Here is a 25,839-nt window from a genome sequence, read left to right as displayed (position 1 = left end):
GATGGGCTTTGAATTTTTTGGTTTTGTTCATGAGACTTAGGGGATCAAAAGTCATCAAAATGGTGACTTTTTACTCATGGGCAAGGGAATTAGAGGGAGTCAATGTTTAAGGTGGTTTTGGCAACATGCCAAAAATAGTTAATTACTGAGCAACACGTTCAAATGTTATAATATTTGACATTCGGGCATAGCGCCACCAAGTCGTGGAAAAAGTTATTTTGTTTTACAGGATTGGCCCCTCCTCCCGGGCCAAATATTATATTTGCCTCAAACTTTGATGTGTTATGCCTTAAACCTTTGATCGCGGTGGCTCTTCAACAAAATAGATTTTTTTTGTTCAAGAAGAGATGTCTCAAAAGGAAGTTGAAAATTATCTTTGCCTTTTTTTCGACTAATGTTAATCTGCTCTAACTTGATTGTACTTTAAAGTATATGTACCAAACTTAATGGACTTCATGATTGTCTCGCCCTAAAGGGTCCGATATGGCTCTTTTGCGAAAGCTCAAGTGCTGACTAGTGGCGACAAGAGGCATTTCTCTTTACATTTTACTGTACATTTCCTACCAGGTTGGGTAAGTACTGTTGAAAACAGCTCTCAGCAAGAGTTTAATATAAAATTTCTGCTGTACTAAATATCTGAGGGTCGCTCGGGGTAACCCGGATGTAGATCTTGCGTGGCAATGCTTTAGATATTTAACTCTCATGAATGGTTTCAACAGTAGATATTTAGATATCAAACTCATGAATCAACATTTACTGCTTCAGTAAAAACAGCATCTGTGAATTAGCTTTGTCTTCTTTTTAATAAGTACTTATTGCCTTTTGTTTTAATGTCAAAGTTCTGGGCTAAACGTATACTAAGACATTTATTTGTTTGATAAAGATGACCATTTAAAGTAGTAGTAGTAGATATTTAGATATAAAACTCTTGCGAATATAATTTTGAGAGCTGGTTTCAACAGTACTTAGATATTAAACAGTAATTAGATATTAAACCCTCTCTAATCAATAGTAGATATTTAGATATTAAACTCTTGCTGAGAGCTGTTTTCAACAGTACTTACTGTCTGTCACCATTTGACTGGCGACCAAGACCGGGGACCAAAAATCCGGCGACCAAACGTCCGCCGACCAAACGTCCAGTGACCAAACGTCCGGCGACCAAACGTCCGGGCGATCAAACTTTCTGGCGTCCAAACGTCCGGCGACCAAACGTCCAGGCGACCAAACTTCTGGCGACCAAATGTCCGGCGACCAAACGTCCGGCCAGGCCCCGAATCGGTGGCCACCCGATTGCAGGGAAAGGGGAGATGAATAACCATGCACACCTGCACCCATGTCCAGAAGCAATTAAGTGTCCAATTAGCCAATCATGTCTTTAGAATGTGGGAGGAAACCGGAGTAGCCGGAGAACACCCACCCAGACCACGTCATAGGGCTGCCCTCAGTCATTATTAACATTATTTATCTTATTGTAATATCTTCAGGTCTTGGAGTTCCTCTGCAGATCAGATGATGCCTCTCGTCATGCCGAACGGCAGCAGGTTTGTTAAATGATGAAAGTCATTTTCTTTGGTCTGCCCTGGGGACAATTTTATGGGACAGGTTTATATAATATAATAATTGATGATGAAATAATGTATTAGTTGTCTATGACCAACAAACCTGTTGTCTGTATGTATGTATGTATGTATGTACGTACCGCACACACACGCATATATATATATATATATATATATATATATATATATATATATATATATATATATATATATATATATATATATATATATATATATATATATATATATATATATATATATATATATATATATATATATATATATATATATATATATATATATATATATATATATATATATATATATATATATATATATATATATATATATATATATATATATATATATATATATATATATATGTATATGTATATATATATATATATATATATATATATATCAAATGTGAGCAAGATTAAAATGATGGGACAATGGAAAATACACATGCACTTCATGTGATGCTTCTTCGATCTGAGTAATAAAAATTGCAATATACATAGTACAAACATATTTGCTTTGCTTTAATACAGTGTAGTGTGGTAATAACTGGTACTAACTGTTTTTTTCTGTTTTAAGGTACTGCTGCAGCTCCTCCAGGTCGGAGGTGTGGTCCAATTTGATGAACAAAAGCTGTTAGCTTTGTCACAGAGAGCTGAATTGTGAGTATCTGACAAAAAATAAAACAGGCCAGGTATTGCAAAACGTTCTTCTGTTCTTGCTAAATATAAATAAAGTATTGGAGCAATACAAAGTAGACAAATGTTAAGAAATAAGTAAATTCGATTTCTGAGATAGAACCGACGATGTTCTATAACAGGAGTAGGGATCCTATGGCTCGGGAGCCACATGTCGCTCTTTCGATGGGTGCATCTGGCTCTTCGCTAACCTGTGAGCTGAAATATGGAACCCGCTGGTGACAGAACTGAGATACTACGTCCAGTGCTTCTTTTATCTTCTTTGTTTTGCATTAGACTGCTAGAATGCATACTCTCATTGATTAGCAACTGCATAAGAATGTTGTCAAAAGTATTCATTTTTTTCACTTTAAAAGTTGTGAAATTACTAAAATAAAAGTCAACCATTTACATGTATTTTGACTTTTAAATTCGGAGTATACTCTCAAGGAACAACATTAGAAAATATAAATTGTTTATGGCTCTCTTCGTCAAAAAGGTTCCCGACCCCTGTTCTATAACAAGAATGTCTATAACACAAGTAAAATATATATATATATATATATATATATAGATATATATTATTACAGGTGTAATGTTGATGTATTAAACACATGTATTTACTCCTCAGCTTTCACATATTGGAGTTTCTTTATGAGAAGAAACGTATGTATGACAAGATCATTGACTGCTACTTAAAAGATCCTCTGAGAAAGGTACACAAGACCAAACTTAAAATACAGATTGCCTATAGTCTTTTCTATACCGTATTTACTCACATATAAGCCGTATCTGCCGCAAAAAATTATGAGTGAATAAAGGGTACTGCTTATATGCGCATAAAAAGATGACATGCACGAAACTGCAAGGTGACAAATAAGAAACGCCATAACGCAAGACAAAGTGGCCGATACTTCATTTATTTCAAAATAGAGAAAGGATAAACAGATAAGACGCTAAACAAAATTTATTTGGAAGTCCATGTTGAATTTCAAGAAAAAAACCTATCTTGCATAAAACGTGAAAAAACTCACTTGTGCCTGTCACTGCTCACTCAGGGCGTCACCATCTTACCGTAGTTCAACGTGATCTGACTGGCCAGTGGAGGTCTTGCGGGGAATCATTAAAATATCAGGCTTGCGTAACCTGTTTCCCATGCCATTATTGCACCCAGTCACTTGGTGAACACTATACTGCTACGGAAAGATTTCCTGGTTGCGCTTATGTTACTTCCTTTTTGAATTTGTCTACGTACAGGCAACACCCTTTTGGAACACAAAGCCATTGATTGTACATTTGTTATTATGAAATAAAACAATTCCGCTTAGATTTTTTTCTCTTTATTTCTGTTCGAAAGTGACCACGATTGCAGCAATATGAACCACTGAAAAGAATAAATCGAGATATTTTGACATTAGAAGTAATTTGGCCACCACAACATCTTAAACTTCTGGCAAGAAAATTGTAATTTCTGTCATTGGAAAGCATTAGATTCTCATCAAGATATACTTATTTCTTTTTTCAATTTGAATAATTTGATAGTTTGCATTTACAAAGACGAACATATTAACTTCCTCATGAGATTTTCCCATCAAAGTAAGACATTTGTACTCCCTATTGAAACCATGAATTTTGAGTCGAAAATTGTGAATGAGGGGGTAGCTGATAAGCGAGAAATTGTAAAATTCAACAGTTTTAAGGCAATTTTAAGGGTGTGAGAAAATATGGTAAATGCTGTTTATGACCTTCTGATTCTTTACTTTTTTTAAAGACCCTGAAAAATGATTTCTGTGCTTTCTTTCTCAATTATATAAATATAAAACCAGTTAAATTTTGTACCGAAAATCTATTGGGTAAAGTTGTTTTTTTATCACATTTTCTGGGAACCGTGAAAAAAAACTATGAATATAGAAAATATATTTTGGAGAAAAATATTTTGGAAGGTTATGATGATATGTACAGAACAATTCATTAAGTCATTGTTGAGTTTTATCTTCTCAAGTTTCTTTTTTGTCATCTCAGTTTCCAGATTTTTTGCCTGGTCTCTTTTTTTTAAATTGAGTACTTTTAAAAGGTTTTAATTTCAAATGTTTTGAATCAATTTAGTGTGACCCGACAGCTTCGTCGGCCTTACAGCTCTGGGGTCCTGGGTTCAAATCCAGGTCAGTCCACCTGTGTATAGTTTGCATGTTCTCTCCTCCAACAATCCAAAGACATGCATGATAGGCTGAGATGTGGGCTCCAGCATTCCCTGCGACCTTAATGAGGATAAAGCAGTTCAGAAAATGAATGAATGAATTAATGAATTGAATACATTTGTGTTTTTTTTAGATCATGTATTTACTTTTTACTTATGCTTTTTCAGGTCTTGTAAGTCATTGTTTTAAATATCTAGTTCTTATTGTTTCCAAAATATGTGCACAACCTTCAATCTTTATAGACAAATTCTCCAACTACTGTTCAATTCTTTTGAACTTTTTGACCAAGAGGTAGAGGAACAAATGGTCTATTGGTTTGTATTGGTGTAAAAACATATGTCTTCCTGTATTTAAAGAGGGATATCTTCAGCTGCATCGACCATTTGATGACTACGTCAAGCCAAAATTCTGAGGAGAAACAAAAAATCAAGAAAAAAACACTGCACTATATACAAGTCAGTTGATCAACAAGTCTGTTTTTTTCATGTATATTAAAATGAAATTTAATTATCCCATCATTAAAGAATAATATTTACAAGGGATATAGAAACCAAAGCAGTTTCGATAAATTCTGAGTCTAAATATGGACACAGTACGAAGTACTTTGCATTCTTAATCACACAACAGCTGATTGGACTTGCATGAATCAGCCTGAGGTCATTTGACCTGGAGTTAAGATTTTGTCATAAACAACGTTAACAAACATAATTTTTTCTCCAATTCAATGATAGATATTAACAGGTTAAATAATTTTACAATTTAATTTGCTCAGGTGACAACAAAGAATGATGGAAGATAACTTAAAATCCATCACAAAGCTAAACTCCAAATATATGGAGAGTGGGAAATCCTAGGAGCAAATATAATTACTAATCACAGAATGAGGCCTCAGGAATTTCTAAACATATAATATGAAAGTAATTTAGAAAATGTCTACATCTTTACTATCAGTAACACAATACGCCGCCAGGGACTCAAATCCTGCACTGCCAGTCATGTATCCCCTCTGAAACCAGTACACATCTCGGGCCATCTGTGCTTCGCTAGAGAGCATTTGGATGATCCAGAAGAGGATTGGGAGAATGTGTTATGGTCAGATGAAACCAAAATAGAACTCTTTGATATGAACACAAGTTCTTGTGTTTGGAGGAGAAAGAATACTGAGTTGCATCTGAAAAACACTGTGAAGCATGGAGAGGGAAACATCATGCTTTGGGTTTTTTTTTTTTGAAAAGGGACCAGGACAACTGATCTGTGTAAAGAAAGTGGAGATTTTGAGTCAAAATATCCTTCAATTATCAAGGACAATGAAGATTAGACGTGGCTGGGGCTTTTAGCATGACAATGATCCCAAACACACAGCCAGATTAACAAAAGAGTGACTTCGTAAGAAGCATTTCAAGGTTCTGGAGTGGCCTAGCCAGTCTACAGATCTCAACAGTATAGAAAATCTGTGGAGGGAGTCTGTGTTGCCCAACGACAGCCCCAAAAACATAATTTTTTTCTCCACATTCTGTCTCTCATGGTTGAGGTTTACCCATATCAATAATTACGCGCCTCTCTAATCTTTTCAAGTAAGATAACTTGCACAATTGGTGGTTGACTAAATATTTGCCCCACCATATGTATACAGTAATCCCTCAAATTTCGCGGTTAATGTAGACCAGACGTGGCCGCGATAATCGAAAAATCGCAAGGTAGTGTCACCCCTATTATAACAACCTTTTATTTTCCTTCAGTGCCGAGTCCTAGTAGCAAGAGCTTAATGTGTTCCGGGACTGAGCTCGTATGTTGATATATTCATATCTCATTATCGTATCTCGTACAAGGGAGTTGCGACGGGAAAGACATGTTGCTCTCAAAAGCAGCCTTTCGCGTTAGCCCCATCTGGCTGTATGCTCATATATCAAATTTTGTCTCGTATCTCAAAGTAAATATTTATATATATATATATATATATATATATATATATATATATATATATATATATATATATATATATATATATATATATATATATATATATATATATATATATATATATATATATATATATATATATATATATATATATATATATATATATATATATATATATATATATATATATATATATATATATATATATATAAATATATATATATATATATATGTGTGTGTGTGTGTGTGTGTGTGTGCGTGCGTACACGCGTGCACGCGTGCACGCGTGCACGCGTGTACGCGTGTACGCACGCACACACACACACACACACACACACATATATATATATATATATATATATATATATATATATATATATATATATATATATATATATATATATATATATATATATATATATATATATATATATATATGTGTGTGTGTGTGTGTGTGTGTGTGCGTGCGTACACGCGTGCACGCGTGCACGCGTGCACGCGTGTACGCGTGTACGCGTGCACGCGTGTACGCGTGTACGCGTGTACGCGTGTACGCGTGTACGCGTGTACGCATGTACGTATGTACGTATGTACGTATGTACGTATGTATATATATATATATATATATATATATATATATATATATATATATATATATATATATATATATATATATATATATATATATATATATATATATATATATATATATATATATATATATATATATAAATATTTACCTTGAGATACGAGACAAAATTTGATATATGAGCATACAGCCAGATGAACATATGTCGGACATTTGCGCACGCATGTAATTTATCAAACCTGGGGATTGAAATATAAGAAAAAAGACACTTGAAGGTGAAAATGTGCCGGGTTAAAAAGCCTAAGGGGCGTGTATGGCCCGCGGGTCGTAGTTTGAAAAGCATGTACACACACGCCAGTAATACGCAACTTATTGATAATTTTGAGAGCGATCAAATCCGGGAGCGAGCAAATCCAGCGACAAATAACATGTACACACGCGAATAATAAGCAACTTATTTATAATTTTGATATCAGATATTTAGATATTAATGCTGACATTTACAAACTCTCTCATGATTATAATTTTGATAGCGAGAGATTACCTGGTTGATCGTTTTCAACAGTAAACTCTCTTATGATTATAATTTTGAGAGCGAGCAAATCCGGCGGCCAAAGGTCCGTTCGACAAAACCTCCATTCGACGAAACGTTCAGGGACCAAGTGTCCGCTGACCAAACATCCGTCGACAAAACGTACCTCTAGTTGAGCGGCACCTCTGGTTGATGGCACTAAAAATACAACAAAGCTTTGATGGAAGAATTGAAAAATAGATTGGCACTCTATTTGAACGTCACTACGGCGGAAAGTTTGAAAAACAAAGCGGCATTCTGGTGAAATTGAGGTTTTTCTCAACCTGAGAAGGTGGTCACATGGCAAGTGCCTTCTTGCCTGGGATTCATACTGTTGTCACATTAGCGAAGCCACCAAGAAGCATTTGAAGAAGTTCCATATTGATGTGGCCATGATTGCAGGAGGCTGCTCCAAATTTATACAGGCCCCCAGGTCTACTGGAACGGCCCATTCAAAGCCAAAGTCCTACATTTCAACAAGAACTGAATGTTGCACGGCAAGAACTACACCAAATTTGGCAATTTGGACTGATTTGCAACTTCTCCATCAAGCGTGAGCCAACGCTGGCGACGATGAATGTGAACTCACTCAGAAAAATCGACCCTAATGTGGAAGGTAATGTGAATGACAAGGACAGCTACAACAGGGACCTGTCAATAGTGAATTTGTAATTTCTTACCAGTGATTGCTTTGTATTTGTGCCTCTTGTTAAATAAATATGTATATGTCACCTGGTTTCTCTTTTCATCCATAACATATACCGCATCTACTCAAAATTCTGACCAGGTAGTCGAAAATAGAGTGGCACCCTCTAATCTAACGGCACCTCTAAGTGAACAGCACCTCTAATTGAACGGCATTACCGAGCAAAGTTTTCCTGTTTCGTATCATTTAAAAATTCACATCCCCCCGAAGTGATGGTGTGTAAGAGTTGCCTATGTTCACAGGAACTGATAATCTTTGATACAAGCAGGACCGCTGACATGGTTGTGTGTCACTTTGTTGAAGAAGTGGATCAGATTATATCTGTACTTCCGGTAAGGTATAGATTCTAGTTGCCATAGTCTATTTATGTAATGTTCAGATCTAGTCAATCAGATACATTTTGCAACTCTACCTTTGATAGATATTACATTCTATGTTTCAAGATGTAGGATAAATCCAAACAACTTTCGCATGATAGGTTTGCAGAATTAAGTGGAATGGTTCCAAACGTTTATTCTGTAAGATTAAACAAATTCTGCTTGCAACATGTAATAATTGTAATATTTTTTTTTTTCAGGATGACGACCTACTTTTAAATTTTTTCAGCTCAATCTTGGATTCATGGTCTGCTTCCTCATGAAAAAATAGTTTTCCGTTCCCATTAGTTTGAGTCGTTGCATCCTTCATACACATGTTATTTATTTATTTATTTATTTATTCATTTATTTATTTATTTATTCTTAGGGAACGACTACATCCAGGAAACCCTCTCACTCTGGAACATGATATCCACACACATCTGGTGGACTTGTTGTGCCGTTTTGCTCCTCAACAGCTCCTGAGTTTCCTCCAAACTTCACAGTATTACAGATTGGAGGAGTCCATAAAAGTATGGCAATCTTTTTTTAATTTTTTTTTGTAAGGTGACTTTATTCAACAGATCTCTTATGAAGGTCACAAAAAGCAGCTCCTGAGTTTCCTCCAAACTTCACAGTATTACAGATTGGAGGAGTCCATAAAAGTATGGCAATCTTTTTTTAATTTTTTTTTGTAAGGTGACTTTATTCAACAGATCTCTTATGAAGGTCACAAAAATATAAACACACAAACATTCCCTTAAATGCTGTATCTACCACCCAGTAAACTACCCCACAACCACTCCCTTAGAAAAGAGACCTTTTTTTACTTGTTATCGCTGATTTTCCACTTTCTTCCACCTGACAACCATGGACTCGTTGAAGCGCCTTTTTGCAGCTCGAATACCATGTTGCTCCCCGTAGCACATAGCTTACAGTATTAACTGTGCCTCGTAAGCATGTCTCTTTACAGGTGCCGTTTTCGGGGGTCAAACCGATATTGTTTTGCAAAATGTACTCTATATTTACATTCCGATTGGTACGTGTGCTTTGCTTGTCCCCCACCCCTTTCATGGCCACATCCTGTCGTCGTTTACGTCAGGCCTCTCTAACATACAAGAAATTGGAGATAAGAGGAAAATTCAAAGCAAATTTTTGCCCTGAGATACGAGGTAAATTTGAGGTATGAGCATACAATGCTGTGAAAAAGCATTTGCCCCTTCTGATATCTGCATTTTTGCATATTTATCGCACACAGGTTTTAGACCAGCCATGGGCAAACTATGGCCCGCGAGGCCTTTTTATCCGGGCCACCGACAGAGTCCAAATATTTTATTTTTTATTTTTTTCTCCCAAGATGGCGCCGTCACGCGGAAGCCAGTGGCAGTAGCTTTGTCCACTCTTATTTGTTTTTTGTGTTTTACAGCCCCTCTATCTTTTTTTAAATTACATTTTAATTTTTTCTAAATACATTCCTTTTTACTTTACTTTGTACTTTATACTTTTTACTTTAATGATGAGTGATGAGTATGTTAATACTTTAATGACTAAAGTATTAACATACAGAAAAAAAGGACTAAGGTTTAGTCCTTTTTTTCTGTTTATGTTTCGTATGTACTGTTAACGGATGCAGTTTTTTATATGTATCGTATTTTGTGCTGACCCGGCCCATCTGTCAAATTTTTAAAGTCAATGTAGCCCCCGGGCTGAAAAGTTTGCCCACCCCTGTTTTAGACCATCAACTTTTGTATGACACAGACTACCCACGGAAAGAGAAAATGCAGTTTCTAAATGGTGGATTTAGACACAAGTCACAAAAAAATTACAAGCTTGTCTGGCCCTCTGAAAAAGTAATTCCCCCCCTTTTTTGAATCACAAAATAACTGTGACTAATGACAATTGTAGAAAAATCTAAGTTCAATTTCACAAGCCACACCCGCACCTGATTACCACCACGTGATGAATCAACCCTTAATTAGAATATGAGGCAAGGTGAAGTAGGCTACAAGATCAGAGCATCATGCCACGATCCAAAGAAATTCAAGAAGAAATGCGGGGGAAAAGTGATGGACATCTATCAGTCTGGAAAAAGTTACAAAGCCATTTCCAAGGCTCTGGGGCTCCAGCGAACCAATGTCAGAGCCATTATCCACAAATGGCGAGTACTGTGAAAAGTGGTAAACCATCCCCAGCCGGAGTGGTCGGCCGGCTAAAATTACCCAAAGAGTGAGACGAAGACTCATCCACGATGTCACAAAAGAACTTAAAAAGAACATCAAAAGAACAGCAGACCTCGCTGGTCTCAGTTAAGGTCAATGTTCATGACTTTACTATAAGAAAACCACTCGCCAAGGCTGACATCAATGGCAGAGTTCCAAAGCGAAAACTATTTCTGTCTAAAGAGAATATCAACGCTCGTCTTACATTTACCAATAGTGAAGCATGGTGGTGGCAGTGTGATGGTCTGGGGACATCCAGTCCTTAGTTTGTGCGCTCAAACTCTATTCTTAAAACAATGCTGTGGTGCTCTCTACATTTACATCATCATGCAGTGTCAAAAAGGCAGTGAGCGACCAATAATTGGAGGCAATGCAGAATAAGATGAAACCCCTCACAAACATACCCTTAAATCATGATCGAGTTTTTAGAAGGGTTAATTTTAGTGCCTAATTATTCTTCCCTTCAATGTAGATAACTGAGAAATTCAACCAGAATAAAGCGTTGGCGTACTTGCTGGAGAAGAAAGGCGACTTTAACAAAGCATTTACTGTTTTGCTACAGGTAAACAAACAAAAATTAGACCCAGTGATAAAGAAGACAGTTTAGCAGGAATATGCATGCTGTCCACTCATTTAATTGTTACACTAATGGAATTACAGCCATGATTAAGGTGATATTCTCATCGTCTGCGTTTCTTCAAATTTCTTTCTTAGGCATTAAAAGTGGAGCTTTCACTGTTGACGACTGATTCCAACAAAGGCCAGAGTGAAGATCGAAAACAAAATGATTCAGCTGTATTGAAGAGAGTAGAAAGTTTACTGAATGAACTCATGACATTGGGTCATCGAAACTTCCAGAGATACCAACAGCCACAAAACAAGGTCATTTTTGTTACTATTTCATGTTCTCAACAGTAATTTCAGGTCCTGTAATAACAAATGCTGAAGAAGTCCTCTTTCCTGACAATAAACTTTGGCCACATACCTGGCTAGCCATTTAGTAATCCATTCAATTGTACCTCTACCTATGAAAGTAATTAGTTACAGAGCTTATTTCGTAAATGGGATTTTTCGTGAATAGAGCAGTATTTCAGCTCTAAATTCTCTCATTTTTTTGTCAGTCCTGAAAAAATCAAACTACTACTAAACTCTTTAATAATGATCAAAGTGTCACAATTTTGTATGAAAAATGTGAGAAACATGAGAATGAGAGAAAATGATTTATTAAAAGGGAAAAAAGCAACATGCCAAAACATTTTCTATTCGTGCAGGTTCATTGGAAGCCAATGATAGGGAACAGACAACACACAAACATATACAAGAATTAAAATTGTGAATGCCAAACAACTTAGCATTAGATAGCTCCTTTTTCAGAAATAATTGACTCCTGTAAATCCTGAAATTTTTTCCTCCTCTATTCTAAAGAATAACAGTCTCTTCATCTGTTTGTTCAGTGCCAAAATCTTTTTTTTAACTCAAAGAGAGGCCATGCAAAGGAGTAATAGCTTTTAATGCTTCTGTCTGTTTTAATATCCTACCATTGGTAAATGAATTACGGTCGTATTGCCTTGCAATATCAGTCCTGGATTGATAAAAAAAAAAAAACACACTTATTCATTACATTCGCGCCAGTGATGAAGTAAAGCATTAGCCACACTAAAAAAACTTTAAAAAGACAGCTAATGGGAGACCAGCAAAGTGTAGGTAGATTGTCAAGCAGGACACAACACTACCGTGACAATTTCAAAATACAAAAGCGGATAAAGGAAATGTATTGAATTTTTGGGTGATTTCACAACATGGATCCATTGTATTTTGGTATGCAATTTGTGTGGTTTGTTTCTTCACATTTGCCCCGTTCATAAGAGTACGCCCAAGTGTGTTCTGTTTTTTTTTATCACACAGGAGCTTTGGTTTTCATTATTGAAGACATTGATGACTCCTCAGAAACAAAGTAAAGTTGCTTACATATCCAGTAGTTGTTTTTTCTTTTGTATGTAGAATATTGTTTGAAATGTATTTGTATTTTTCATGAAGTTGTTTTAATTAATATTATTTTATTGTCAATGGTGTAATATAAACACAATGTTTGTGTGCATTTTCCAGTGTTAAAGGACCTTACAATTAATGTTTTAAACAGCATGAGTGGCCTAGTTTCACTGCCTTCTATTGTCCAGCAAATACTGCAGGTATGTTTTTATATCTTCTTATTTTGTTGGATATCTTGTTGTTGGGTCCTGTTTGCACAGATGTTCGTTTGAATTTTAGTTAGGACGTCTCGTCGGCGGGCGTCTCGTCGGCGGGCGTCTCGTCGGCGGGCGTCTCGTCGCCGGGCGTCTCGTCGCCGGGCGTCTCGTCGCCGGGCGTCTCGTCGCCGGGCGTCTCGTCGCCGGGCGTCTCGTCGCCGGGCGTCTCGTCGCCGGGCGTCTCGTCGCCGGGCGTCTCGTCGCCGGGCGTCTCGTCGCCGGGCGTCTCGTCGGCAGACGTTTCTTAGTGGACGTTTCGTACGTACGTACCCATGTTAATCATAGCAGCGCAGAAGAGGAGGCGGTACCCTCACTTCCACCATTTTCATTTGTCTTCCGGTTGCAAACTTTTAAAAACAATAATTATAGCAAAAAAAATAGTAGTGAAATCGCAATAAGTCAAGTCACAATAATCAAGGGATTACTTTATAATACATACATGAATCATGCATTTAAAAGTTAACCTTTTACTTTTTTTACTGTAACATTTGTATTTATTCACCTGTTCAACAGAATCCTATTTATGAGAAAGGACAGCTTGCAGAGATCCAAGTTCTTATTATTGGGATGCTAGACACATTGAAGTATGAGCAGGTAAATTAGAACAGGAAGCAACAAGTCCCAATACTATTGCATTTAATACCATATAACACATTTCCATTATAAATTGTTTTAGACTTTGTTTGAAACAACCACTAATCTGCTCAATAATGACCTTCATTGGTCCCTGACTCATTTGTGCACTGCTGTGACAAGGGGACTCCATCCAAGAAAAGACTTCTGTAACATCTGCTCACAGCAGTACAAGAGATGGCAGGGCTCGGCTGAGCAGATACTTCTATTTAGGTAACACAAGGTGCACATGGAAATTTATAGATGACTTTGAACAATACTGTATACATTTTGCAATTAAGTTCTCAGTAGTAATACATTACACATTTTTCACTCATCAGTTGTGGTCACCTATACCACGTCCATTGCTTGCAGCAGCAGGTTGTGGATGGTGGGTTGAGATGTGCTTCAGGGCAACAACGGCAGTGGAGTTGCTACAAGTGTTCCAGCATACACAGAGCAAGATATGGACAACATACCTTACCAAAGAGAAGTCGCAGCACATCACTTGCTCAGGTTTGAATCCATATGATATTTTCTCGCATATACGCCGTATTTGTAGCTAAAAGCACCCCCGCAAGTGATAAAGTGGATAAAGCGGTTCAGAAAACGAATGAAAAAAACATCTTCATAAATTCCATTAGAATATGCATAAATCCGACTTAAATTTTATGCATAAATCCGACTTAAATTTTACCTTATTTTACACATCTGTCCTTCTCACTTCTCATTCTCGTTCAAAAATGACTTTTCTGCTGAACGTGTCACTTGATAGTCAAGTTTCCATTTATATGCAATATTTTTTCCATGATTTTGCTTTGGTTTATTTAATAAGGGAGAGCACATAATTAATGAACATATTTATATTCATGTTAATGAACATATATGTAAGATTGTAGCCGAGGGCTAATTTCCCTTTATAGTTAATTGTGTAGGTTGAAGACAAACGATCACACATACTAGACACACAGACACATGCACGCACCCACACAACCACACACACAGTAGATTTAGACAGTTCTCACCCAATTTCACCGCTTGTTAGAAGGGCTGTAAAACACGAAAAACATAAGACTAGACAGAGCTACTGCCACTGGCTGCCGTGTAAACGGCGCCATCATGGGGAAAGGGGTAAAAAATAATAATAATTGGGATTCTATTTACTGCCGCCAAATGATTGCTGCTAGGGTTAAGGTGCTGCTCCATTGTTCGACTAGCTGGTCAAAAATTTGATAAGATGCGCTAAATTTTATGGATGAAAAGAGAAACCAGGTAACATTTACATATTTGTTGAACAAAAAGCACAAATACAATGTGTATGTACCGTACTTACTTGCATAAAAGCCGCATTTGTCAGATAAATAAAAAATTACTTAATTGTAATAATTTATGCACAAAAAAAAGACGACAAGGACAAAACTCCAAGTTGACAAAGACGACAAACCATCACGCAAGACAAAGCGGGCGATACGGTCATTTATTTCAAAATAGACAAAAGAGAAACAGATGAAACGCTAAACTAGTTACTTTTACGTCTATGAATGAAATTCAAGAATATTTATAGTTATCCCACAAAATCCTTTCATTACTAAAACCCTGAGTTGTCTTAATCATTCAAAGCAAACCTTTATTTCAGTGAGGTTAAAGCTTGTTCATTCTCTGCCCAGTCTTCCACTCTACATTTTTCCTCCTGTCTTCACACAAATCCATATTAGCTTTAATCTACATTCCTTCTTCACAATGAATTGTTTTCACTTATTTCCATACTCTATGATATATATTTTTTAATTTTGAGGCATCCCTTCATACAGTTTATTGCATTCTCTTTCATTTTATAATATTATATACACATTTTTACCATTTCTCTTTGCAAACAGGGTCTCAAACCAAATTGCATGCACGTGACCTATAAATACAATAAAATTAACCTCATGAAATAATTCTTGTGATGCAGGTTTTTGAGTTAACACTGGACTTTCAACAAGAACAATCCTGGGATCAGCTGCGTTGCTTATATAAGGGACAATCGAGGGTAAGTAATTAGCAATACTCAATCGGTTCAAGATGATGGGCAGTATTATTTATTATTATTATCAAGCCGCTTGATGGTGTAGAGCAGGGGTCTCAAACTCGCGCCCCCCGGCGGGGCAACTGCGGCCCGCGGGACGATAATTTGCAGCCCGCGTCTTAATATGCAAGATTAATGTCCGTGCGGCCCGCAAGATTGATATGAATGACACGGTGTTCGGAGCTGGATTAACCAATCACGGTGAAGTATACGGCTCTGGAGGGCAGGACATTGGCCGGGCTGTCTAGTGCCTCGCTCACTCTCCCATTCATTCCTCCAATCAGCTGGGCGGAGGAGAAGCCGTGAAGCCAATCACTCCGCTCGGCTCGGAGAGCTGCCGTAATCCAATACGATCAGAGAGCGAAAATGCGCATGCGCCACAGACCCACGCGACTGAAAGTCAAACTGTCAAATCGAAAGTGCGTATGCGCCACAGAACCGCGTGACTGAAAGTTAAACACTCAAATCGAAAGTGTGCATGAGCCACAGAACCGCGCGACTGAAAGTTAAAAATTCAATCCGAGACTCATTCCTAGTGTAAACCCATATTACAGCCCCAAAGATGTCTGTTTCAAAGCCTTCCATAAAGAGAAAGGTCAGTGGTGAGCACAGACAGTTTCAAGCAAAGTGGGGAGTGCAATATTTCTTTGTTGAATATGGGGATGTGCTCTACTTCACTGAGGTACGTTGGCTCAGCAGGGGAAATGTGTTGAAGAGATTTTTTGAGTTGAGAGCAGAAGTAAAATACTTCATGGAGATAGACGGGGTTGCTGTTCCTGTGCTAAGTGATCCCAAATGGCTCATGGACTTAGCTTTTCTTGTTGATATCACACATGAGCTTAATGTACTGAACAAGAAGCTACAAGGCCAGGGGCAACTTGTCAGTGCTGCCCATGACAATGTGAGAGCATTCTGCACTAAACTTTTGTTATGGAAACCCCAGCTCTCTCAGACAAACCTTTTCCATTTCCCAGCATGCAAGGCTCTTGTGGATGCAGGCACACCATTCAGTGGTGAGAAATATGTGGAGGCCATTTCGAAGCTGCAGGAGGAATTTGATCACAGATTTGCAGACTTCAAGACACACAAAGCCACATTTCAAATGTTTGCGGACCCCTTCTCTTTTGATGTCCACAGTCTGCAGTCCCTGTCTCCATTAATGTTATTGAAGCTTCAATGTACTCCTGCAGGGTGGGAGATGTGTTGAGACTGAATCCGATTTGTCAGTCTCAAAGCGGGCAAAGAAACGGTTCAGTTCCTCTGCTAGTGAGGCATCTGCGTTAACAGACACCTTATTGTTGTCAATGTAATTGGTAATGTGTCATATTCCCTGCCACATCTTCTTTGGGTTATTTTCTGTGAAGTGCTCCTCCAATTTCCTTGTATATGCTGCCTTGGCCTTTTTAATGCCTCTCTTCAGCTCTGCTCTGGGAGCGCTGTATTGTAACCTTCCCCCTGACCTGAAGGTGGTGTTGCTGCATTTGATGAGTGTCTGTGTCTCACAAGTAATCTAGGGATTTTGGTTAGGAAAAACCCAGATACATTTATTAACAGTGACAGTGTCCTTACAGTTTTTGATGTAGGAAAGTGGTGTCCATACAGTTTTTGATTCAGGAAAGTGCAGTGTCTGTGTAGTCCTAGAGGTTGTGGTGTTCAAAAAGTTGCCAAATAGTGCGGGAAAAACAGTCCTGCAGCTGAGAAAGGGCGTCTACAGGCCATGTTTTTATTATCTTTATCTGTGGCCTTGTTAGCCTCCAGAGTGAGGTAAATGAGGGGGTGAAGGACAGGCAGCATGTTTGATGTTAGAATAAAGATGGTCTAGAGAAGGGGCAGGGAACCTATGGCTAGGGAGCCATATGTGGCTCTTTTGACGGGTTTATATGGCTCTCTGCAAACCTGTGTGGTGTTAGACGTAAAGTTTTAGCACCGGACTCCAATTCCTTAACTCTGTCTAATCCCGTCTAACAATGGAGCGTGTTCAGCATCGTAGAAGACAGACCAGGCCAGAGCGAGGGGATCCACAGATGGTTTATTCCTGACAAATTGATCCATACAGAGCTTCGGGTCCCCCTCCCAAGTAATAAGCCCGCTGAGTGTTTCTATGCGCAGCGGAGGATGAAAAGAACAGTGTCCACGTGCAAGTTTGATTTTTATGTGTGCCTTATAGTCGTAAAAATACGGTACAGTGATCCCTCGCTTATCGCGGTTAATGGGGACCGGACCCCACCGCATTAGCTGCATATCCGCAAAGTAGGCGGGCGCCATCAAAAACGCTTATAGAAACGTATAACATGTGCGCAAAACCACCACCAGGCTATTATGCTGTCCATTCAGGTGTTTTATTCCACATTAGAATGCAGGTGTTATGTTGGTCCATACAAAAAAATCATTGCAAACGAATACATGTAAACTTTTGTTCAGAAAACTCAGAAATTCAAAAACATCATGGCAGTCCGGATGGATCTCCCGCAGTTCTTTGGCATGTAAGAAACATTGTTATGGGGAGTTGTGAACGTTGTTTTTTTTTGGTCGGTGAGGATGCGCCTGTAAAAAGCCATGACCCCATCGATGCGATTGCTGAACTCGACTGCCCTCACCATGTTTTCGTCCATTTTTTTGGCCTTTCTTTGGAGGTCTTTGGCAGTATTAAAGAGGTCCTGCAAATTATGCAAAGTAAGGCCACCTTCGTCAGCTTCGTCACCCTCGTCATCGGCAGCAGGCTCCTCTTCCTCTTCACTCGCCGACTTGGTCATCTCCTGTAGGTCCTCCTCTGTCAGTGGGTCTGAGTGACAGTCGATGAAATTTGTAATCTCATCAGCCGTCATGTCTGAGAAGCCTTCGGTCTGCACCAACCGAGCCAGTCTGACAGCATTATCAACGGCTGAGTGCTGAATTTCGTTGGAAGTGAAGCCCTCTTAGTCCTCAATGATTTTCTGTGGCCACAATTTCCTCCAGCTGGAGATGAGTGTCTGTTCTTTCATGCCCTTTGGGGCATTCTGAATCTTGGTTAGACACGTGGCTATGTTGTAGTCCTTCCAGTAGGACTTCATGCTGAAGGTCTCGTCGGGCTCTTCAATGGAGATGAGACCCTTCATTGTCGCCTTGGTGTAGAGGGCTTTGAAGGCCCTGATCCATGGGTGGATGAGGGAAGTGGTGTTGGGGGGAAGGAACTCCACCTGCACCCCTTCATGGTGCAAATTAGCTGCATGTCCTCCTGCACAGTCCGTGAGTAGAACCACTTTGAAGGGCAGTCCCTTTTCGGCCAGGTAAAGTTTCACCTGCGGAACAAAGGAGTTGAAGAACCAGTCATGTGTGAGGGCCTTGGTGATCCATGTTTTTTTGTTGGACATCCAGTAGACTGGCAGCAAGGCCCTGTTCTTGTTCTTCAACGCGCGAGGATTCAGTGACCTGTAGATCAGGCATGAATCCTGCTGCATTGCCACACAAGAGCAGAGTCACTCGATCCTTGTGGGCTTTGAAACCTGTCTTCTGGAATTCATCCTTGAAGAGAAAGGTTCGGGACGGCATCCACTTCCAGTAGAGTCCAGTTTCATCCATGTTGAAGACTTGCTCCGGGACATAGCCATTTTCTTCTATCAATCCTGGAAACACACCCTCAACATAGCGCCTCGCTGCTGCTCCGTCTGCAGAGGCTGCATCTCCATGCAGCGACACATTACTTAGTCTGACTTGCCGCTTAAACCTCTCAAGCCAGCTCTTGCTGGCAGTGAAAGCCGTACATGGCCGTGGGTTAGTCTGGCTTGAGGCACCAGGCAGAGGATCACCTTTGTCGACGTCTTCTTCCTCGTCCAGAACGCTGACGTCGTCGTCACCACTCGCATGCACCATGGCGTCGAACAAAGATTTAGCCTTACTACGGATTAAGTTTCCGTCCAGGCGGATTTGCTTCGCCCTACAATCACGGATCCAAATAACCAGTGCATTTTCCATTCGCACCATGACTTGATACTGGGTGTTCACAACCCTTTTGGCATCTTTCGTGAAAGATATTGCAGCAGTTTTGCGAATGTTCTTCTGCTTTTTTATGTACCGCACCGTGGATTCATTCAAGCCGCAATGTCGAGCTACGCTACCGTAGCTACTTCCCGCTCTCAACTTGTCCAATAAACTCACTTTTTCGGTAATTGTCAACATCTTTCGCTTTTTCTTCGGCTCACTGGAAGCACCAAGGGATGAAGAGCGTTTGGGAGGCATCACGAAAGACTTCACAAAACTTTTGAGCTTAACTTGGCGAGAAGCGTACTGTACAGCACGAGATAAGCGTGGACTGAGAATGGGCATCGGGAGAAGCATGGGTTTCCGTGGTGAATGGGCTAATGGGGAGTCGAGTACATTCAACTGGCCAATCAGCTTGCGCGTTTATGCCCGTGATGCTGCCGTGATCCCCCATGATGCTTTGCGCAAATGTGCATTTTTTGTCTTTTAAAATTTATGAAATGATGAAATTACTAATTCTAATTGAATATTTTGTTTCCACACATTGTAAGATGATGTAATTTATAATTTTTATTTAATATCTTTAATTTTTTTCCCCCCCAAAATCCGCGAAGCTCTGCGCACGTGATAGCTGAAACGCGAAGTAGCGAGGGATCACTGGAATTCCTTATAGTGGCGTACCGAGGAATTTAGTGCCCCAGAGCAAGTTCTAGATGGTCCGGTGATACATTTCCTTGAAACTTAGTGAGTTACAAATTTATTTACTAAAATAGCAAAATGTCAAAAGTTGGATTTAGATATAAATTGCAATAATTTTCAATTATTGATTTCCATGGTGAAAATGTAAATAATGTATTTTCTGCGGCCTAAATTATATATATATTTTTTAGACAAATATATTTCTAACACAAAAATTGCCGCAATCGTTACGAGGATGTGCGGTATGGAAGATGAATAAATGAATTATTATTAATTTTTATGTTTTCTGTCTCACATCCATCTCCCCACCTCCTGTAACTCCTAAGTTGTCCATACTGGCAGAGCTGTCTCACCACCACCAAACAAACAAGAGGCCAGCCTTACAAATTCAAGCTGACTCAGCTCAAAATGGTTGCGGTCTTAAACTTATTCCTCCACCTCTGTTGGAAGAGTAGCGCCAAGTGCACTGTATAAGGTTCAAGTCCACTTTTTTGTCTTGATTATTTTAACAGTTTAATGTTGCTTTCTTGTTGTCACCGAATTTGTCAGTGTTGCTTGGATCCGTTTGTAACCCACAAGACTATTGCCACTTAAACGAAAATGGTACAAATTAAAGCTTGTGAAGCCTTCCAATGGTTGTGAAATATTTATGTTTATTGAAAATAATGAGCTTCAAATTATCTAGCATAAGATGTTCCTGCAGCATCCCGAGAAACAGCTTCCTTTGGGGACACCATCCAAATTCTAAACAGGATGTTTTTAAAGTGTCACTGAACCATAGTTTTGAGGCTTGAATTTCTGTCAAATAACCATTCTGGAATTCAAATCAAAACAAAGTACATTTGCCAAACATGTCAATTTAAAGCTGTGGTGTATTATTTTTGAAGTATGCACCAACAGATGAATGAATGAAGAAACTGAATGAAATGAAAACAAATGCAGCAAGCAAAAGCCTGAACACCGATTCTCAAGAATCTATAAATTTCATCATTTTAGTTTAATTCAATTGAATCGTCCATCTGTTTTATTTCAACAATTTTAATATCTGCCAGACAATGCCAGCCACAAAGAAAGGAAGGAACATGTAGAATAACACAACTTACAAATAAGTCAGGTAGAAGCCATAGTTAGAGCATAGAAACAAACAGTAAATTAACTACATATTTAAAAGGCAATATTTTTGTATGTTTATTTATTAATTAATTAAATTGATAATGAGGCTCAACACTTCTCTCTTTCAGATGTCAACATGCTGGGCCCTGATTCATTCAAGCTCCACAAGCAGATCTCCTTCACCAACTGTTTTACCTGGCTTACAATGGACACTCTTTACCTAATGAAACAAACATTGGCGTTAACAGTATAAATGTAAATTTAAAATAATATTTTATCCATTCTTAGACTTGGTATATGATTTGTTTACTTTACCTTTGCTTGCTTGACAGCTGTTAAACTGTTCTGCATTTTCATGGCTTCAATCACACAGATTTCTTGGCCTTCTGCAACCTACATATACATTTCAACAGAGCATGTGAGGTACTGCATATGATTCCTAATTGAAAAAAATAAATACTACATTTAAAAAAAAGCTTGACAATATGTTATAGAGATCATAAGTCACACAATACACAATGAGCTTGGGTCTTTATATACGTTAGACTATATTTCCCCCCTTCCCTTGTAAGCTTTCTAAGGTAAATATATAAATACTTACGTACTTCTATTTAGAAATGCTTCTACATACAAACCTTTCAAGTTTACAAAACCCTTCTATGTGCAAATTACTATTTCAATACATGAAAACAAGATCCAAGATACAAAATCCCCCAAAATGTGAATACAATTCGTGTATCCGTTATTTTATTTTGAAATTGTCACAATCGTGTTGCATCATGCTTGACAATCCCCGACACTCCGCTAGCCTCCCATTGGTTGTGAAATGTTTTTCATGTTTAGTGAAAATAATGAGAATCATATTATTTGGCATAAGATGCTCCTGCAGCATCTCAAGAAAACACATTCATGGGAAATAATTTCAGCCACAAAGCTTTAACAATTACTGCCCGCAGTTCTCAAACATTTATTAAGTAACCCTTACCAATATGTGCAAGTTTCTATATTCGTTTTTTATTTGTCTGACAGAACATCCCAAATTTATTGGAATTGGTTATATGTAATCAATCATTTTGTAGTCATTCTGCCATCTGATACAACTCCAAATTTTTTATGGAGCCAGAGTAAATTGTCTGAGACAACATGTGATCGCACATAATTTGCACACCATGCGTACAAATCAAGTCTAACCTTATCCCCAGCCTTTACAGTAACAGCCACTACTGTTCCAGGCATAGGTGAACGCAGGGTATTGCTGGTGTCCTCAGGAATTTTCTCTGGCATATAGGAATTCAGTTCTGCAGCGAACTTGGACAAAATGCGAACTTGAAACTGTAAAAAAATAAATAAATAAAAAATGAAGAATATATGAAATAATAATGACAACAAAGATAAAAATAATAACAACAACAATGATAACACAAGCGGCCCGTTGACTCGAGTGGTTAGCGCGTCAGCTTCACAGTCATGTCCATCGCTGTGGGTTCCCTCCGAAAACTCCGGTTTCCTCCCACATTCCAAAAACATGCATGGTAGGCCTATTAGACACTCTAAATTGCCCCGAGGTATGGGTTTGAGAATGCATGGTTGTCCGTCTCCTTGAGCCCTGCGATCGGCTGGCACTGATTCAGGGGGTCCCTGCCTCTGGCCCGGAGTCAGCTGGTATAGGCTCCAGCATCCCCCGCGACCCTAATGAGGATAAAGCGGTTCTGAAAATGAGATGATAATAATAATGATAATAATAATAATTAATCATAATGATAGGAATGGTAACAATGGCAACAATGATGACATTGATGACATTGATGACAATGGCGACATTGGTGACACTGACAATGGACATTTGGTCGCCTGAACGTTTGGTCGCCCGCTCTTTTGGTCACCGGACAATTGGACGTTTGGTCGCCGGTCTTTTGGTTGCCGGACATTTGGTCGGCTGGACGTTTGGTCGCCGGTCTTCTGGTTGCTGGACATTTGGTCCCCGGTCTTTTGGTCGCCAGTCAAATGGTGACAGAGAGCTTACTGTTGAAAACAGCTCTCAAAAATATATTCTTGAGAGTTTAATATCTAAGTACTTTTGAAACTCACTCGTCCGCAGGAATTTGAACACATATATAAACTCAATCGGCATGCAATTGATTTTAACATTGGAGGAAATAGAGATATAATGATAAAACGCTAAACAAAATATAATTTTTATGTCTATGAATAGAATTCAAGAAAAATAACCAGTTTCTTGTCTAAAATATGAAAAAACTTACTTGTCCCAGTCACTACTCGCTCAGGGCGTCGCCATCTTACCGTAGTTAAACATGCTCGTTTAACATGTCAGCACATCACAATAGTTAAAGCTGATCGAATGTCTGCGGTCGTGAAAATATAAACCTTGATGCCTGCATAATGTTTATGCTATTATTGCTCCCAGAGACTTGGTGAACACTACATATACCACTATGGACATATTTCCTGTTGTGCTTATCTTAGATAATTTTATATCCAGTGTTCCCTCACTTATCGCAGTTAATGGGGACCGGGACCACCCGCGATAAGTGAATTTCCGCGAAGTAGGGATTCCCCTTCAAAAATGCTTCCAAAATTTCATTTTTTAAAAATTTCTTTATTTATTTATTTTTAAAATTGTACCCCCCTGTATACAGTACACCATATAGAATACGGGTAGAGAGAGTGAAATTCATGTTATAACAAAAAAACTGTAAAATATGTTGTTTGAATGTAATATTTGTATTTTTTATTTTTATTTTTTTCCCCAAAAAAATCAGCGATAGCTGAACCGTGAAGTAGCGAGGGAACACTGTATATCTATATCTACAGTGGGCCCTGCTACTTCGCGGTTCCACCACCTCGGATTCAGAGCTTTGCGTTTTTTTTTCAGGAAAAAAAAATTAAAGATATTAAATTCAAATTATAAATTACATCATTTTACAAGATGTGGAAACAAAATATTCAATTAGAATTAGTAATTGCATCATTTTACAAAATTTTAAAACAAAGAATGGATGTATGCGCAAAGCATTACGGGCAGAAACGCAAGCTGATTGGCTAGCTGAATACTCACTGAATACTCGACTCCCCATTGGTCCATTCACTACAGTAGCCCAAGCTTCTCCCGTTGCCCATTCTCAGTCCGCGCTTATCTCGTGCTATACAGTACGCTTTTCGCCAAGCTAAAGCTAAGCGTAAAAGTTTTGTGAAGCCCTTCGTGATGCCTCCCAAACACTCCCTATCCCTTGGTGCATCTAGTGAACCGAAGAAAAAGCGAAAGATGTTAACAATTACTGAAAAAGTGAGTTTATTGGACAGGTTGAGAGCAGGAAATAGCTACGCGAGCATAGCCCGACAATCTGGCCTTAATGAATCCACGGTGCAGAAGGAAGAGAAGGACCGAGAGAGAGAGAGCCGTCGAGTTCTGCAATCGCATTGATGACGTCATGACTGTTTACAGGCGCATCTTCACCGAGCAAAAAAAAACAAACAACGTTCACAACTCCCAATAACGCGCAATATGCGCAAAAAAACTGCAGAAGATCCTCCATCCGGACTACTATGATGTTTTTGAAAGCTGAATAAAAGCTTACATTTATTACATTTGCAGTTTTGTACTGTATTCGATTTGTTTGTATGCATCCACATAACACCTGCATTCTGATGTGGAATAAAACACCTGAATGAACAGCATATTAGACGTGGTGCTTTTGTGCACGTGTTATACGTTTCTTTAAGCATTTTAGAAGGTGCAACCCTACTTCGCGGAAATTCACTTATTGCGGGTGGTCCAGGTCCCCATTAACCGCGATAACCGAGGGATTACTGTATATGTATATGTTAATGAATATGTTAATGTATATGTATATCTATATAGAGTGACAGGCACAACTGAATTTTTTCACGTATTTTTCTTGAATTTCATTTAAAGACGTCAAAATAACATTTGTTTAGCGTTTTATCTGTTTATCTTTTCTCTATTGTTAAGTTAATGACCATTTCGGCGGCATTTTTTTGCGTCATGGCGTTTCGTCACCTTGCAGTTTCGTGGAAGTCTTTTATACGCATATAAGCTCGAGTAAGTCATCATTTTTCTCGACAAATTACACTTATATGCTTAAATACACTAATAAGAATGAATGGGACCTTTATTCTAACAAAGCTATACATTTAAGCAATGTTAAATTGCCTAGTCCCAATTTGCATGAAGCCAAAACAACTGTAAACCCTATTTTGATGAAGGTGTAAACCATTAAAACAGACAAGGCCACGAGCTGTGTGCCCAGGCACTCGGTCGATTTGCCTGAAGACGTTTAGCCGACTAA

General features: G+C 38.5%; 2 protein-coding genes across 7 annotated transcripts in view; one reads left to right on the top strand and one right to left on the bottom strand.

Moving 5' to 3' along the window:
• The window catches only part of vps8 (VPS8 subunit of CORVET complex), a 109,302-nt gene that overhangs the window by 83,321 nt on the left and 142 nt on the right, over positions 1-25,839 (top strand). For both annotated transcript variants that reach the window (XM_077728937.1, XM_077728939.1), the window contains 17 exons: positions 1,488-1,544; positions 2,160-2,242; positions 2,889-2,973; positions 4,812-4,910; positions 8,484-8,573; positions 8,819-8,865; positions 8,986-9,130; positions 11,289-11,378; positions 11,531-11,698; positions 12,722-12,770; positions 12,923-13,005; positions 13,576-13,656; positions 13,739-13,908; positions 14,016-14,190; positions 15,629-15,706; positions 20,725-20,873; positions 21,640-25,839. The exon at positions 21,640-25,839 is cut by the window's right edge and continues 142 nt beyond it. In XM_077728937.1, coding sequence (XP_077585063.1) covers positions 1,488-1,544; positions 2,160-2,242; positions 2,889-2,973; positions 4,812-4,910; positions 8,484-8,573; positions 8,819-8,865; positions 8,986-9,130; positions 11,289-11,378; positions 11,531-11,698; positions 12,722-12,770; positions 12,923-13,005; positions 13,576-13,656; positions 13,739-13,908; positions 14,016-14,190; positions 15,629-15,706; positions 20,725-20,853 — 1,629 coding nt within the window. In that variant the 3' untranslated portion in view covers positions 20,854-20,873; positions 21,640-25,839. The remainder of the gene's footprint in view (positions 1-1,487; positions 1,545-2,159; positions 2,243-2,888; positions 2,974-4,811; positions 4,911-8,483; positions 8,574-8,818; positions 8,866-8,985; positions 9,131-11,288; positions 11,379-11,530; positions 11,699-12,721; positions 12,771-12,922; positions 13,006-13,575; positions 13,657-13,738; positions 13,909-14,015; positions 14,191-15,628; positions 15,707-20,724; positions 20,874-21,639) is intronic.
• Positions 21,032-25,839, bottom strand: part of pcca (propionyl-CoA carboxylase subunit alpha) — an 85,596-nt gene continuing 80,788 nt past the window's right edge. For all 5 annotated transcript variants that reach the window (XM_077728943.1, XM_077728940.1, XM_077728941.1 and 2 more), the window contains 3 exons: positions 22,703-22,843; positions 21,827-21,904; positions 21,032-21,731 (listed from right to left, as the gene is read on the bottom strand). In XM_077728943.1, coding sequence (XP_077585069.1) covers positions 21,663-21,731; positions 21,827-21,904; positions 22,703-22,843 — 288 coding nt within the window. In that variant the 3' untranslated portion in view covers positions 21,032-21,662. The remainder of the gene's footprint in view (positions 21,732-21,826; positions 21,905-22,702; positions 22,844-25,839) is intronic.

The sequence above is a fragment of the Stigmatopora nigra genome, chromosome 12 (genome assembly GCF_051989575.1).
Source record: "Stigmatopora nigra isolate UIUO_SnigA chromosome 12, RoL_Snig_1.1, whole genome shotgun sequence".
NCBI classification, from domain to species: domain Eukaryota; kingdom Metazoa; phylum Chordata; class Actinopteri; order Syngnathiformes; family Syngnathidae; genus Stigmatopora; species Stigmatopora nigra.
The sequence above is the reverse complement of the archived record's forward strand: the minus strand, read 5'-3'. Positions and strand labels throughout refer to the sequence as shown.